At 49.9% G+C, this 16,062-nt stretch overlaps 1 protein-coding gene across 1 annotated transcript; it reads right to left on the bottom strand.

Moving 5' to 3' along the window:
• Nucleotides 1-464: 464 nt before the first annotated feature.
• Nucleotides 465-15,323, bottom strand: kif3b (kinesin family member 3B). The gene is made up of 9 exons (XM_004918619.4): nucleotides 15,124-15,323; nucleotides 9,795-11,248; nucleotides 8,785-8,886; nucleotides 8,593-8,715; nucleotides 8,381-8,499; nucleotides 7,410-7,523; nucleotides 5,519-5,624; nucleotides 5,263-5,441; nucleotides 465-1,993 (listed from the first exon to the last, which is right to left on the bottom strand). Exons 2-9 carry the CDS (start codon nucleotides 11,196-11,198, stop codon nucleotides 1,906-1,908), a joined length of 2,235 nt encoding a protein of 744 aa, XP_004918676.1. The 5' UTR covers nucleotides 11,199-11,248; nucleotides 15,124-15,323; the 3' UTR covers nucleotides 465-1,905.
• Between the last annotated feature and the right edge of the window lie 739 nt (nucleotides 15,324-16,062).

The raw sequence follows: 16,062 nt of genomic DNA on the forward strand, positions 1-16,062 counted from the left end.
TGTGAGTGGTTACCCTAGCGTAAGACACTGTGCCCTGTGAGTGGTTACCCTAGCGTAAGACACTGTGCCCTGTGAGTGGTTACCCTAGCGTAAGACACTGTGCCCTGTGGGTGGAGCTACCCTAGCGTAAGATACTGTGCCCTGTGAGTGGTTACCCTAGTGTAAGACACTGTGCCCTGTGAGTGGTTACCCTAGTGTAAGACACTGTGCCCTGTGAGTGGTTACCCTAGCGTAAGACACTGTGCCCTGTGAGTGGTTACCCTAGTGTAAGACACTGTGCCCTGTGAGTGGTTACCCTAGCGTAAGACACTGTGCCCTGTGAGTGGTTACCCTAGCTTAAGACACTGTGCCCTATTGGTGGAGTTACCCTAGCGTAAGACACTGTGCCCTCTGGGTGAAGCTACCCTAGCCTTCTATTTTGGCATGGATGTAAGTATCAATAGTATTATGAAGACTCGCCAGCATTTGTGAGGAGAAGGCGTTTATTCAGATTTACATTCACCAGTAGACAAAGGTACAAATAAATAAGTAACAACTCTGCTGTTTTTGGGGAACAGTCTAGCAATTAGTTTATGTCACTAAGTTTTGGGTAGTGGAGGGGTATAAACTGGTACATTATGGCTTCTGAATGTCAGGGAGACAAACTAGAAGGCCAGGCTAAAGGGGCACAGGGAGTTGGGCAGCAAACCATCTGTGTAGAGAGAGGCACATAGACAGCTGGGTGGGAGATGGGTACCAGAGAGAGAAGGGGAAGAGTGGGATTGGTGCCAAGGAGACAGCTGGGTGAGGACAGAAGGGTACCAGTGAGTGGGAAGATGAGAGGTGGGTACCAGTGAGAGGGAAGGGGGCAGAGTGGGATTGGTACCAAGGAGACAGCTGGGAGAGGAGAGAAGGGTACCAATGAGAGGGAAGGGGGCAGAGTGATATTGGTACCAAGGAGACAGCTGGGAGAGGAGAGAAGGGTACCAGTGAGAGGTAATATGAGAGGTGGGTACCATTGAGAGTGAAGGGGGCAGGGTGGGATTGGTACCAAGGAGACAGCTGGGAGAGGAGAGAAGGGTACCAGTGAGAGGTAATATGAGAGGTGGGTACCAGTGAGCGTGAAGGGGGCAGGGTGGGATTGGTACCAAGGAGACAGCTGGGAGAGGACAGAAGGGTACCAGTGAGAGGTAATATGAGAGGTGGGTACCAGTGAGAGGTAATATGAGAGGCGGGTACCAGTGAGAGGGAAGAGGAGAGGTGGGTACCAGTGAGAGGGAAGAGGAGAGGTGGGTACCAGTGAGAGGGAAGAGGAGAGGTGGGTACCAGTGAGAGGGGGCAGAGTGGGATTGGTACCAAGGAGACAGGTGGGAGAGGAGGGTACAAGAGAAAAGGAGGGAGAGGTAAGTACAGGGGGGCAGGTAGGTACCAGAAAGGCAAAAAGAGCAGACACACTGCAGGTAGAGGGGTCCCTGAGCAGGGATGGGAGTTATTTATAGTGTAATGAGAGCGCACAGGCTGCATCCCCGCAGGTAAGTGTAGGTTGGTAGAGCCACATTGCGTGACACAGCACACGCTAAGCCCATGTATACATAGAGGTGTGTAGCGCACAGTACGTCAGTAATACCCACTGTGCTTGCACTCACATAGCCTGATAGGTTGTCGGCTCACTCCAAGGGGATGCAGCCGTACACAAGAGTCACCAACCTTTTCTAAATAAGGTACCACCTTAGTGTCACCCCCACCTTGCCAGGGAAAGTGCCATTTTGCAGCCATGCAGAAAACACACACTGGTGATAGGCCTGGGCCCAGCTGGCCACCACGTGTCCAGTCTCTGCTATTTCATGAGTCCAGTGATTGTGCCTGAGATACATACAGCCTGCCCTCGCTAAAGCAGAGGCATTTCCTTTCTCAGGGTGCCTGGGGTTATTTGGGTACTAGGCCTCGTGACTGAGGGAAGAGCGGGGATCCAGATGAGCTTCCATTGGCTCCAGGTCGTCGGCTGCTTTTGGGTCTGTAACAATAGAACAAGTACATTTTTGTAAGATATGGGGGAGTATTTGTGGGGTAAGATCCTAGCGGGACCTACTGCAGTGGCACGGCATCTCTGGCTCCCCATATTGCTGCCAGACCCTGTAACCCACACAAATACTGGCATAAAAGAAGCCACTGCAATCTGTGAATGGACCCAAGAACTTGTCAGTAAAACAGCCTCTGGCTGGACTCCCCAGTTCTGGGTAACCCTAATAGTCTATTGGGGTACCACTGTTATGTATGTATTATTATAATAGCATTTCAGCTTTAGTACAGACATTTATATACTGTATTCTTCTTTCTGCCACATTGCAGCAGGGTTTACTTACCCTTTTCCCTAGCAGACCCAGACTCCACTAACCAGTCCCCTTTGTCACCAAGCATTGGTCTGATTTGTCCCCCTATGCTCATCAATACTGGCATTTCTTTTTATGACACAGGATCACATAAACTAAACTATTTGCTCACAGTTGGGTCCCAGCACAGCTCAGGGGGTGGCCAATGGCCCCAAAGCTACACATACGGGACAGCGCGGGGACAGCACGGGGACAGCGTTTACAAACATAAGTAAATAAAAAAAACAGTAAAATAGGAATGTACCATGTGTGCCACAGGGAACGGCTGATCTGGTCATACAGTGGCTTGCAAAAGTATTCAGCCTCCTGAACTTTTCCACATTTTGTCACATTACAGCCACAAACATGAATCAATTTTATTGGAATTCCACGTGAAAGACCAATACAAAGTGGGGTACACGTGAGAAGTGGAAGGAAAATCATACATGATTCCAAACATTTTTTACAAATAAATAAGTGCAAAGTGGGGTGTGCGTAATTATTCAGCCCCCTGAGTCAATACTTTGTAGAACCCCCTTTTGCTGCAATTCCAGCTGCCAGGCTTTAGGGTATGTCTCTACCCGCTTTGCCCATCTACAGACTGAAATCCTTGCCCATTCTTCTTTGCAAAACAGCTCCAGCTCAGTCAGATTAGATGGTCAGCCTTTGGGAACAGCAGTTTTCAGATTCTCCATTGGATTTAGATCTGGGCTGTGATTGGGCCAGTCTAGCACATGGATATGTTTGGGTTTAACCCATTGTTGCCCTGGCTTTATGTTTAGGGTCGTTGCCCTGCTGGAAGGTGAACCTCCGCCCCAGTCTCAAGTCTTTTGCAGACTCCAAGAGGTTTTCTTCCAAGATTGCCCTGTATTTGGCTCCATCCATCTTCCCATCAACTCTGAGCAGCTTCCCTGTCCCTGCTGAAGAGAAGCCCCCCCAGAGCATGATGCTGCCCCCCCATATGTGACAGTGGGGTTGGTGGGTTCAGAGTGATGGGCAGGGTTAGATTTCCGCCACACATAGCGTTTTGCATTTTGGCCAAAAAGTTCCATTTTGGTCTCATCTGACCAGAGCCCCTTCTCCCACATGTTTGCGGTGTCCCCCACATGGCTTGTGGCAAACTGCAAACGGGACTTCTTGGTTTTCCATGGTTTCCACTTCTTGGACTCCATGGTTTTCTGTTAACAATGGCTTTCTTCTTGCCCCTCTTCCATAAAGGCCAACTTTGTGCAGTGCCCGACTAATAGTTGTCAGACAGATTCCCCCCCCTGAGCTGTAGATCTCTGCAGCTCCCCCAGAGTCACCATGGGCCTCTTGGCTGCATTTCTGATCAGCGCTCTCCTTGTTCGGCCTGTGAGTTTAGGGGGATGGCCTTGTCTTGGTAGGTTTACAGTTGTGCCATACTCCTTCCATTTCTGAATGATCGGTGGAACAGGGCTCCGTGGGATGTTCAACGCTTTGGAAATATTTTTGTAGCCTAAGCCTGCTTTATATTTCTCAATAACTTTATCCCTGACCTGTCTGGTGTGTTCTTTGGACTTCATGGTGTTGTTGCGCCCAATATTCTCTTAGACAACCTCTGAGGCCGTCACAGAGCAGCTGTATTTGTACTGACATTAGATTACACACAGGGGCACTCTATTTAGTCATTAGCACTCATCAGGCAATGTCTATGGGCAACTGACTGCACTCAGACCAAAGGGGGCTGAATAATTACGCACACCCCACTTTGCAGTTATTTATTTGTAAAAAATGTTTGGAATCATGTCTGATTTTCCTTCCACTTCTCACATGTACCCCACTTTGTATTGGTCATTCACGTGGAATTCCAATAAAATTGATTCATGTTTGTGGCTGTAATGTGACAAAATGTGGAAAAGTTCAAGGGGGCCGAATACTTTTGCAAGCCACTGTATGTTAAGTAACAGGTTTCATTCTACATTCTAATGGTAATAAAGTGGAAATGTTGTCCAAAAAGGTCAGTGGAGTTTTTTATGTGGGCGAGACGGCACAGATGGGCAAGTCATGTATATCCCAGCATAAATCCTCTGTTCATTTGGGAAATACCTGTCTACCGGTTTCAAAATATTTTGCTTTTAAAATTTCAACATAAAGTATTGGGGATGTGATAATTCTATGGGGTAGAGGGCACTGTGGATACTGTTGCTAAGGTACCTAAATGTTGTCACTTCCTGTACTGGGTCTTTTTAAACCGTTGGTATTGACTAGTAGCATTTTACCTTTTTGCAGAGCTTGACAAAGGGCACTGGGCTTGCCCGAAAAGTTGCTGTATATTGCTTGCAGTTAGATGTTACGTGAGTTATTGTGTATTGCACTGTTATATGGATTGAATACACTAATTGAAATGCTGAGTGCCGCCTTTTCTTGTTTATCTATATGTTTATATAGGTGGTGATAAAACGGAATTTCCCCCTGTGAGGCTGTACAGGCTATGAGCACACATGGACTCTGGCATTAGGCTTCCTTCTCTCAGCTCCAATCCCCCTCTCCTCCCTGCTGTAATCTGAGCCCAGAGCTTCCAGGCAGCAGAAGGGAAGTGACCTCAGACCAAGCTAATATGGCAGCTGCTATCTGCAACAAACAGATGGAGCTTCTAGTAATGTTACTTGGGTACGGTAAAGCTTTCTACAGAATAAATATAGCGTTCCAGCTTGCACTATTGTGGCTAATCTATTGGCAATAAAATGCCTCAGTAGCTTTCCTTGCCCTTTAATACAAAGTAACAGAGAGAGAGAGAGAGAGAGAAAGTCTGGAGGACTAGGAACAGCAAAGAGAGGAAGAATCTCGGGCAGAAGGAAAAGCACAGACAGGCAAAACATTAGGGGTACAGATCAGTGTGGCTGGAGGGGGGACAGTGTTACAGGGAATCTGCCAGCCATTCCATGCTACGTACCTTGCTTTTGTTCTTTTAATGGCTGTACTATCGAATGTCGATGCATCTACTTGTATATCATCTTCATCCTGCAGAGCAGCTTCCAGGGCAGCCTGAACTTTGGGGGCAATAGCAGGGCCCTCATAATCCCGCGTTGTGCGGCTTGGCATATCCAGCTCCAGCAGAACAATATTCTCAGCCTGTGGGGAGAAGAGCACATAGCAGTGAGCCCCCAGAACGTACCACAATGGCCGTGTATGCCTTGGCTGACTCTTACCCTGTATCTGGAGTCAGGACGGACCATCATGGACATTTTGGCATGTTGGCATAACGGTCTTTTGTAGCCTATGGCTGACACTGGGCGCCGCATCATCTGCTGGTTACTGCAGGGAGAGCCAGAGGGGAGCTGGTCAGTAATGAGTAAGAAACATGGTTACTGAGCCCCGAAGAATGGATTGTGCCAGTATCTTAGCCCTAGCCCACACCAGATTTTTATATTCCCCAATCCCCCACCCCAAAGAATGGATTGTGCCAGTAGTTTAGCCCTTACCCACACCAGATTTTTATATTCACCAATCCCCCACCCCAAAGAATGGATTGTGCCAGTAGTTTAGCCCTAACCCACACCAGATTTTTATATTCACCAACCCCCCACCCCGAAGAATGGATTGTGCCAGTATCTTAGCCCTAGCCCACACCAGATTTTTATATTCACCAATCCCCCACCCCAAAGAATGGATTGTGCCAGTAGTTTAGCCCTAACCCACACCAGATTTTTATATTCACCAACCCCCCACCCCGAAGAATGGATTGTGCCAGTAGCTTAGCCCTAGCCCACACCAGATTTTTATATTCACCAATCCCCCACCCGGAAGAATGGATTGTGCCAGTCGTTTAGCCCTAGCCCACACCAGATTTTTATATTCACCAATCCCCCACCCCGAAGAATGGATTGTGCCAGTCGTTTAGCCCTAGCCCACACCAGATTTTTATATTCACCAATCCCCCACCCCAAAGAATGGATTGTGCCAGTAGCTTAGCCCTAACCCACACCAGATTTTTATATTCACCAATCCCCCACCCCGAAGAATGGATTGTGCCAGTCGTTTAGCCCTAGCCCACACCAGATTTTTATATTCACCAATCCCCCACCCCAAAGAATGGATTGTGCCAGTAGCTTAGCCCTAACCCACACCCACCCAGGGAGCCTAGTGGTTAGAAAGCCAAAAGACACATTGGTGGCCAGGGGCCCTAATGGTCCCAGGTTCGCCATTAAAGAATAAACCTATTTCTAATATTCATTTATTAAAGAAAAACATCCATGCCATCCATATCTAATGTCCCTAATGTTTAGGGTTTACTTATACCACGCTCATTATCTCACTTTTTCAAATGACAGTTTACATTCCACAGTAGAAAGAATAAAGGAAAATATATTTATTTGATTAAAAGAATATATGTTTTTACAAAGCCTACTTATTGTTTTCACATTTAGCAAAAATATATATAATTGGATTCTGTCCCTTTAAAGGAAAATTAACACTAAAAATGTAATATTCTACCCTCCCCCAATAATTGCCCTATCCGGAAAACCATTTGTTATTTTGAATGCTTTAGAAGAAAATACCTGTTAAACTTGGCTTCCTGTCATTTCAACAAAGGCGATACGGCGATGCCGGGGAAAGTATCAGGAGATGCATCAACTATGCGGTGATCGATTGATCGAGCCTAGCCATCAATCGATCGCCGCATAGTCGATGCGTCTCCTGATACTTTCCCCGGCATCGCCGTATCGCCTTTGTTGAAATGACAGGAAGCCAAGTTTTTTTACAGGTATTTTCTACTAAAGCATTCAAAATAACAAATGGTTTTCAGGATAGGGCAATTATTGGGGGAGGGTAGAATAGATTTTTTAGTGTTTTTAAGTGTTACTTTTCCTTTAAGGATGGTAAGCGATGATGGCTCAGCCCAAGCCAATTAGCAGGTTCCAATGGCAAATCTACCGGTGGTTTTCTGGGAGCCCCTATAACCCAACCTGTATAATGACACCTCCGTGCTTCCCACTTCTCTAGAACTGTAACTCCATAAAGTACCCCCCACTGCACCTGGTGTAGTACTACCCCCGCCTGGTAACCACGTGACCATGATATAGTGCCCGAGGGTCTCACTCTAGCCTGCTGATTGCGTGCAGTTTCCACTGATCCTCCTCTTCATCAAAGTAACATCTGTTCATCATCTTATTCTTCTCCTCCAGTGGAATAAAGTTCTCAATGATAAGGTGCCTGCACGAGAAAGGGATATTATACTCCTGCCGGCTGGCACCGTCTAACTGCCGCCTCAGCCATTCTGCCCTTCTTAGTGTACTAATGGTGGCGCCATGTTTACTGGTCTCTCCCGCCTAGGCCCAAACTCTACTAATGGCACCGTCTAACTGCCGCCTCAGCCATTCTCGCCCTCTTTGTGTACTAATGGTGGCGCCATGTTTACTGGTCTCTCCCGCCTAGGCCCAAACTGTACTAATGGCAGTGACGTGTTTATGGGTCAGTCCCCCCTAGGCCCAAACTGTACTAATGGCAGTGACGTGTTTATGGGTCAGTCCCCCCTAGGCCCAAACTGTACTAATGGCACCGACGTGTTTATGGGTCAGTCCCCCCTAGGCCCAAACTGTACTAATGGCAGTGACGTGTTTATGGGTCAGTCCCCCCTAGGCCCAAACTGTACTAATGGCACCGACGTGTTTATGGGTCGGTCCTCCCTAGGCCCAAACTGTACTAATGGCAGTGACGTGTTTATGGGTCAGTCCCCCCTAGGCCCAAACTGTACTAATGGCAGTGACGTGTTTATGGGTCAGTCCCCCCTAGGCCCAAACTGTACTAATGGCACCGACGTGTTTATGGGTCGGTCTTCCCTAGGCCCAAACTGTACTAATGGCAGTGACTTATTTATGGGTCAGTCCCCCCTAGGCCCAAACTGTACTAATGGCAGTGACATAGTAACATAGTAAGTTAGGTTGAAAAAAGACGTACGCCCATCACTTTCAACCATAATGCCTATATATAACCTGCCTAACTGCCAGTTGACCCAGAGGAAGGCAAACTGTTTATGGGTGTATCCCTTTTGCTGAGTGAGGGAAACCTACTTGAGCTTTAGCTCCCTAGTGAGTTCATTCTGGGTCTGCTCCAGTTCCTGCCTCTCCTTGATGTGCTCTTCCTGCAGGTCATGGATCTCAGCTTTCACAGCCTGTAGTTTGGAGAAGAGCTAAAGGAAGGAAAGACATTTAAACACTGAGAAAGCAGTCAACGCTGGGAGGTTTTAGGCCACACCCCTTCCTATTATTCTACTACTTGTTACCTTTTTCAGTTTTTTGGTCTTTATGTCGACCTCTTGCTGCAGTGAACTATACGTCTCCTTCAGCTCCAGGGTCTCCTCATCTCGACTCTCCATCTGCTGCTGAATCTCCCGCTCGCGGCATTTCTAAAGGAAACCAATAAGATCATAGCCATCCTCACTCACGTGTCTCCTTGGTACCATCGCGCCACTTACCTGTTCCGCAATCTCATGTCTCTTCTGCTCCAGAACCTTCTGCTGCTCATTTGTGTGATCCACAATGTTCTTCCCTCCAACAAGCAGCTTGCTCTCCATTGCCTGAAGCATAGAGTTAGTCTCAAAGTCTTATAAGCTTTATACCATACCAATCATACACCGACCCACCCCCCCCCCTCAAATACTGACTATACACTGTGTGACCCAAATCCCTACTCCCCCCCAGGCACCTCTCCCACATACTGACTATACAGTGTGTGACCCAAACCCCCCCCGGGCACCTCTCCCACGTACTGACTATACAGTGTGTGACCCAAACCCCCCCCCGGGCACCTCTCCCACATACAGACTATACACTGTGTGACCCAAATCCCTACTCCCCCCCAGGCACCTCTCCCACATACTGACTATACACTGTGTGACCCAAACCCCCCCCCCCCCCCGGGCACCTCTCCCACATACTGATTATACACTGTGTGACCCAAACCCCCCCCAGGCACCTCTCCTACATACTGACTATACACTGTGTGACCCAAACCCCTACCCCCCCCCAGGCACCTCTCCTACATACTGACTATACACTGTGTGACCCAAACCCCTAACCCCCCCCCAGGCACCTCTCCCACATACAGACTATACACTGTGTGACCCAACCCCCCTAGGCACCTCTCCTACATACTGACTATACACTGTGTAACCCACCCCCCCCCCGGGCACCTCTCCCACATACAGACTATACACTGTGTAACCCAAACCCCCCCCGGGCACCTCTCCCACATACTGACTATACACTGTGACCCAAACCCCACCCCCCGGGCACCTCTCCCACATACAGACTATACACTGTGTGACCCAACCCCCCCCCCCCCGGGTACCTCTCCCACATACACCGTGTGTGCTGTAGGACCCCCAAGGGTAGCCCCATACACCGTGGGAACAAATAGTACAGGCAGAACTAGAAGAGATGTTGCTAATCCCAGCAGTACAGACTTTGCCCATATAGCTCTTACCTTGACTTTGGCACTAAGCATTTCCATGGCTTCACGCTCTCTTTTCAGATCATCCATTTTCTTTTCCTGTTCTTTTAGTAACTTCAGCTTTTCTTCTGCTACCAAACTATGATCTTCCAAAATGGCCTTCTTCTCAATTTCCAGCCGTTCCTGCTGCTCCCTCCAATAATCTTCTTTATCCTCCAAAACATCATCCCCTTCATATAAGTCTCCTTCCTCATCCTCATCTCCTTCCACCTCCCCCCCTGGGGTTCTTCTTCTTCCCCTTCTTCGCCTTTTAACTCCAACTCTTTTCTCAAGCTGCGCTTTCAGCCTTGCAATCTCTTCCTGGAACTCCCTCAATAATGCATCCTTGGGGTCTTCATTCACTCTTGGTTTGTTCTTGATATTCTTGGCTCGGTTAGAATAGCGCAGAGTTGTCAGTGTCTCCTCCACATTGTAGGAGGCCGGCCCTATATTGGCCACCATGACAGTCTTGGCATTTCCACCGAGCGAGTCCTGCAGTAATCTGGTGAGTTTGGAATCCCTGTACGGTATGTGAGTGCTTCTCCCATCAACCAGGGCAGAGATAACATTTCCTAGAGCAGAGAGAGAGAGATTAATCTTGGTTGCTTCTTTAAGCCGCTCTCCTTGGGCTCCAGTCTTTGTTTGCCTCTCACTCCCTGCCAAGTCTACCAAGTTAAGCTTCCCAACACGGATGTGGTTTTCTCCATCCAAACCAATCTGACTGCACTCAATCGTAATCATGAAGATCGCGTGTGAGCGAGAGCTGTGCTCATTCATATTGGTGGCTCCAACAGAGCGGTTCTGATTCCCTACATTCATCACATGTTCAATCTCCTTCACACTCTTGGTAACAAAGGAAGACAAGTCCTTGACGTACACCCCAGTATCAGGCCTCTCTTTCAGCTCCAGGCGTTTGCTCTGATCCTTAGATAACAAGTCTCTGATTTCCTCCTGGTAGATCTCTAAGTAGGAGGCTCTGACCAGGTACTGCTGGTTTTGCGACCTTGAGATGTGAGTAAATATGTGCTCAAATGAGTTGGGGATCACCCCTCTCTTCTCTGGGTCAATACGCACTCCCTCCATCGTGTAGGTCTTTCCTGTTCCTGTCTGTCCGTAGGCAAAAATGGTGCCATTGAAGCCAAGCAAGACGGAATCCACCAGCGGCCTGAACGTCTCATCATAAAGCTCCACTTGCTTTGAGTTGGAGTCATAAACTGCATCAAACGTGAATGTTTTGGGCAGCTCGTTGGCAGCTCCCTTATGGACCTTCACTGCTACCTGCCCGAGTTTTACGTCCACATCAACGACCCTTTCGTAGCCGGCGGCCAGCTCTTTGCTGTTCATTGGCCGGCATCGAACCACAACCCGCACCGATTCAGAGCTCTTGGACTTGGACATTCTGGTTTCCAGCGAGCAGAAGCCACAAAGGTCACTGCGTCGGGAAAAGGCTTAAATATAGAGAAAGGCAATATTTACTGTTTGCGTACCAGCTCATTTCTACATTAATTAAAAGCGGAAATTCACCTCTGGTTGAAAAACAATGCCTAAATGTGCGAGCGCTGTGGGGCCTACTGTGCTCCGTGTATGGGCCATACTTGTCATGCTCTGTATTTGTTTGCTCACTGGTGGAAACTGTGTATATTTTATAAATGCAAAATTGTTGTTACACAATAATCTCATATAAAATGTTCTAATTGCAGTACCACCCCAGTGGGGTCTTTCTCTACTGTGCAAGGTTTATATGTGGCCTATTACTGTGTATATGGGGAGGGCAATTATATCTCAGCCTGGAGTGGCCTCCATCATTCACATTTGTGTCACGTTTCCAAAGGTTTGCTCGCTTTCACAGTCAGCGCCTTTTACGTTAAAGAAAATTTTCCCAGAAATGGTTAAAAATAAAAACTGCTGTCAAAATCTGATCTAACAGTGTCAGGCAGCGTTGTGTGCCAAATAGGTGTACTTGCCCTTTAACTCTCTCAGGAAGTGTTTGTGTGAATGACAGGGAGGAAGGCCCACCTACTGCCGGTATTGGGGGGCTATACACTTCCCTAGGGGGAGGGGTGTCGGCCCTGTGACAGAGAACTTGCCCTTTAACTCTCTCAGGAAGTGTTTGTGTGAATGACAGGGAGGAAGGCCCACCTACTGCCGGTATTGGGGGGCTATACACTTCCCTAGGGGGAGGGGTGTCGGTCCTGTGACAGAGAACTTGCCCTTTAACTCTCTCAGGAAGTGTTTGTGTGAATGACAGGGAGGAAGGCCCACCTACTGCCGGTATTGGGGGGTTATACACTTCCCTAGGGGGAGGGGTGTCGGCCCTGTGACAGAAAACTTGCCCTTTAACTCTCTCAGGAAGTGTTTGTGTGAATGACAGGGAGGAAGGCCCACCTACTGCCGGTATTGGGGGGCTATACACTTCCCTAGGGGGAGGGGGTGTCGGTCCTGTGACAGAGAACTTGCCCTTTAACTCTCTCAGGAAGTGTTTGTGTGAATGACAGGGAGGAAGGCCCACCTACTGCCGGTATTGGGGGGCTATACACTTCCCTAGGGGGAGGGGTGTCGGCCCTGTGACAGAGAACTTGCCCTTTAACTCTCTCAGGAAGTGTTTGTGTGAATGACAGGGAGGAAGGCCCACCTACTGCCGGTATTGGGGGGTTATACACTTCCCTAGGGGGGAGGGGTGTCGGCCCTGTGACAGAGAACTTGCCCTTTAACTCTCTCAGGAAGTGTTTGTGTGAATGACAGGGAGGAAGGCCCACCTACTGCCGGTATTGGGGGGCTATACACTTCCCTAGGGGGAGGGGTGTCGGCCCTGTGACAGAGAACTTGCCCTTTAACTCTCTCAGGAAGTGTTTGTGTGAATGACAGGGAGGAAGGCCCACCTACTGCCGGTATTGGGGGCTATACACTTCCCTAGGGGGAGGGGGTGTCGGCCCTGTGACAGAGAACTTGTCCTTTAACTCTCTCAGGAAGTGTTTGTGTGAATGACAGGGAGGAAGGCCCACCTACTGCCGGTATTGGGGGGTTATACACTTCCCTAGGGGGGAGGGGTGTCGGCCCTGTGACAGAGAACTTGCCCTTTAACTCTCTCAGGAAGTGTTTGTGTGAATGACAGGGAGGAAGGCCCACCTACTGCCGGTATTGGGGGGCTATACACTTCCCTAGGGGGAGGGGTGTCGGCCCTGTGACAGAGAACTTGCCCTTTAACTCTCTCAGGAAGTGTTTGTGTGAATGACAGGGAGGAAGGCCCACCTACTGCCGGTATTGGGGGGTTATACACTTCCCTAGGGGGAGGGGTGTCGGCCCTGTGACAGAGAACTTGCCCTTTAACTCTCTCAGGAAGTGTTTGTGTGAATGACAGGGAGGAAGGCCCACCTACTGCCGGTATTGGGGGGTTATACACTTCCCTAGGGGGAGGGGTGTCGGCCCTGTGACAGAGAACTTGCCCTTTAACTCTCTCAGGAAGTGTTTGTGTGAATGACAGGGAGGAAGGCCCACCTACTGCCGGTATTGGGGGGTTATACACTTCCCTAGGGGGAGGGGGTGTCGGCCCTGTGACAGAGAACTTGCCCTTTAACTCTCTCAGGAAGTGTTTGTGTGAATGACAGGGAGGAAGGCCCACCTACTGCCGGTATTGGGGGGCTATACACTTCCCTAGGGGGAGGGGTGTCGGCCCTGTGACAGAGAACTTGCCCTTTAACTCTCTCAGGAAGTGTTTGTGTGAATGACAGGGAGGAAGGCCCACCTACTGCCGGTATTGGGGGGCTATACACTTCCCTAGGGGGAGGGGTGTCGGCCCTGTGACAGAGAACTTGCCCTTTAACTCTCTCAGGAAGTGTTTGTGTGAATGACAGGGAGGAAGGCCCACCTACTGCCGGTATTGGGGGGCTATACACTTCCCTAGGGGGAGGGGTGTCGGCCCTGTGACAGAGAACTTGCCCTTTAACTCTCTCAGGAAGTGTTTGTGTGAATGACAGGGAGGAAGGCCCACCTACTGCCGGTATTGGGGGGCTATACACTTCCCTAGGGGGAGGGGGTGTCGGCCCTGTGACAGAGAACTTGCCCTTTAACTCTCTCAGGAAGTGTTTGTGTGAATGACAGGGAGGAAGGCCCACCTACTGCCGGTATTGGGGGGCTATACACTTCCCTAGGGGGAGGGGTGTCGGCCCTGTGACAGAGAACTTGCCCTTTAACTCTCTCAGGAAGTGTTTGTGTGAATGACAGGGAGGAAGGCCCACCTACTGCCGGTATTGGGGGGTTATACACTTCCCTAGGGGGAGGGGTGTCGGCCCTGTGACAGAGAACTTGCCCTTTAACTCTCTCAGGAAGTGTTTGTGTGAATGACAGGGAGGAAGGCCCACCTACTGCCGGTATTGGGGGGTTATACACTTCCATAGGGGGAGGGGTGTCGGCCCTGTGACAGAGAACTTGCCCTTTAACTCTCTCAGGAAGTGTTTGTGTGAATGACAGGGAGGAAGGCCCACCTACTGCCGGTATTGGGGGGTTATACACTTCCCTAGGGGGAGGGGGTGTCGGCCCTGTGACAGAGAACTTGTCCTTTAACTCTCTCAGGAAGTGTTTGTGTGAATGACAGGGAGGAAGGCCCACCTACTGCCGGTATTGGGGGGCTATACACTTCCCTAGGGGGAGGGGTGTCGGCCCTGTGACAGAGAACTTGCCCTTTAACTCTCTCAGGAAGTGTTTGTGTGAATGACAGGGAGGAAGGCCCACCTACTGCCGGTATTGGGGGGCTATACACTTCCCTAGGGGGAGGGGTGTCGGCCCTGTGACAGAGAACTTGCCCTTTAACTCTCTCAGGAAGTGTTTGTGTGAATGACAGGGAGGAAGGCCCACCTACTGCCGGTATTGGGGGGCTATACACTTCCCTAGGGGGAGGGGGTGTCGGCCCTGTGACAGAGAACTTGCCCTTTAACTCTCTCAGGAAGTGTTTGTGTGAATGACAGGGAGGAAGGCCCACCTACTGCCGGTATTGGGGGGCTATACACTTCCCTAGGGGGAGGGGTGTCGGCCCTGTGACAGAGAACTTGCCCTTTAACTCTCTCAGGAAGTGTTTGTGTGAATGACAGGGAGGAAGGCCCACCTACTGCCGGTATTGGGGGGCTATACACTTCCCTAGGGGGAGGGGTGTCGGCCCTGTGACAGAGATATACAGAGTATATATATATATATAGTTGGGAGTGCAGCCCTATGCCTTCCGTGCCCAAGCAGACTGGATGTACATACCGAGCGGTAGAACATTGGGAAATGGCTCATTATATCACTCCTGTGGGTGGGGGGCAGTTAAGGGGGGGCCTGCTGCACTTACTGTCAGCGAACTGCAGACTTCTGGAGGGACGGCAATCGCTAGAGCGGCAGCATGTTCCGTGCCCACACAGCTTTCCCTACGGCCCGGCAGTCTCACTTTCCCTAACACAGGCCGCAGCCCCGGAACGCTCCCTACGGCTCCGGCACAACTGTTATCTGCAGTCTCCTAGACAACTGTCTCACAGGAAATCCCGCAGCCGCAAATCACATCACGCGAGAATGGCGTCACGGAGCACGTAGCCGTCTGGTGGGAGTGGCGAGCACTCGGCAGGACGCAGCACGTAGCCGTCTTGTGGGAGTGGCGAACTCGGCAGGACGCAATATGTGGCCGTCTTGTGGGAGTGGCGAACTCGGCAGGACGCAGCACGTAGCTGTCTTGTGGGAGGGGTGAGCACGCAGATCGCAGCGTGACGCACACGTAGCCGCCTTGTGGGAGAGGCGATCACAGAACTCGGCAGGACGCAGCACGTAGCCGCCTTGTGGGAGGGACGAGCACGCATAACGCAGCACGTAGCCGCCTTGTGGGAGGGACAAACAATGACAACTCAGCGTGACGCAGGGAGGGGGAAAACAAAGTCTGTTCTTCCTCAGCTCGAACGCCCTACTTCTGTCGGAGAGAGAGAAAAGACTCGTCTGTTGTGTTGGTTTCCCACCGTGCTCTCCGTCACCTCAGCTCCCAGTTTCCATAGAACTCATTTATTGTTTTATGAAAACTTGACTAAAGTGGAAACTGGGAGCTAAGGTGACAGCATGGCGGGAAGCCAACGACAGACAAGTCTTTTCTCTCACCGTCAGTTCATGATTCCAACACTGGAAGTAAAAATGATGGACAGCAGCTGGATCTGTCACTAAAAAGGTTCCTCTACCTCCCAATGTGTGAAAAATGTAAGGAGGTACAAAAAGAAGTGCTGCACATAAGGGGGAGAAAGTTTATTTTTCC

The sequence above is a fragment of the Xenopus tropicalis genome, chromosome 10 (assembly GCF_000004195.4).
Source record: "Xenopus tropicalis strain Nigerian chromosome 10, UCB_Xtro_10.0, whole genome shotgun sequence".
NCBI classification, from domain to species: Eukaryota; Metazoa; Chordata; class Amphibia; order Anura; family Pipidae; genus Xenopus; species Xenopus tropicalis.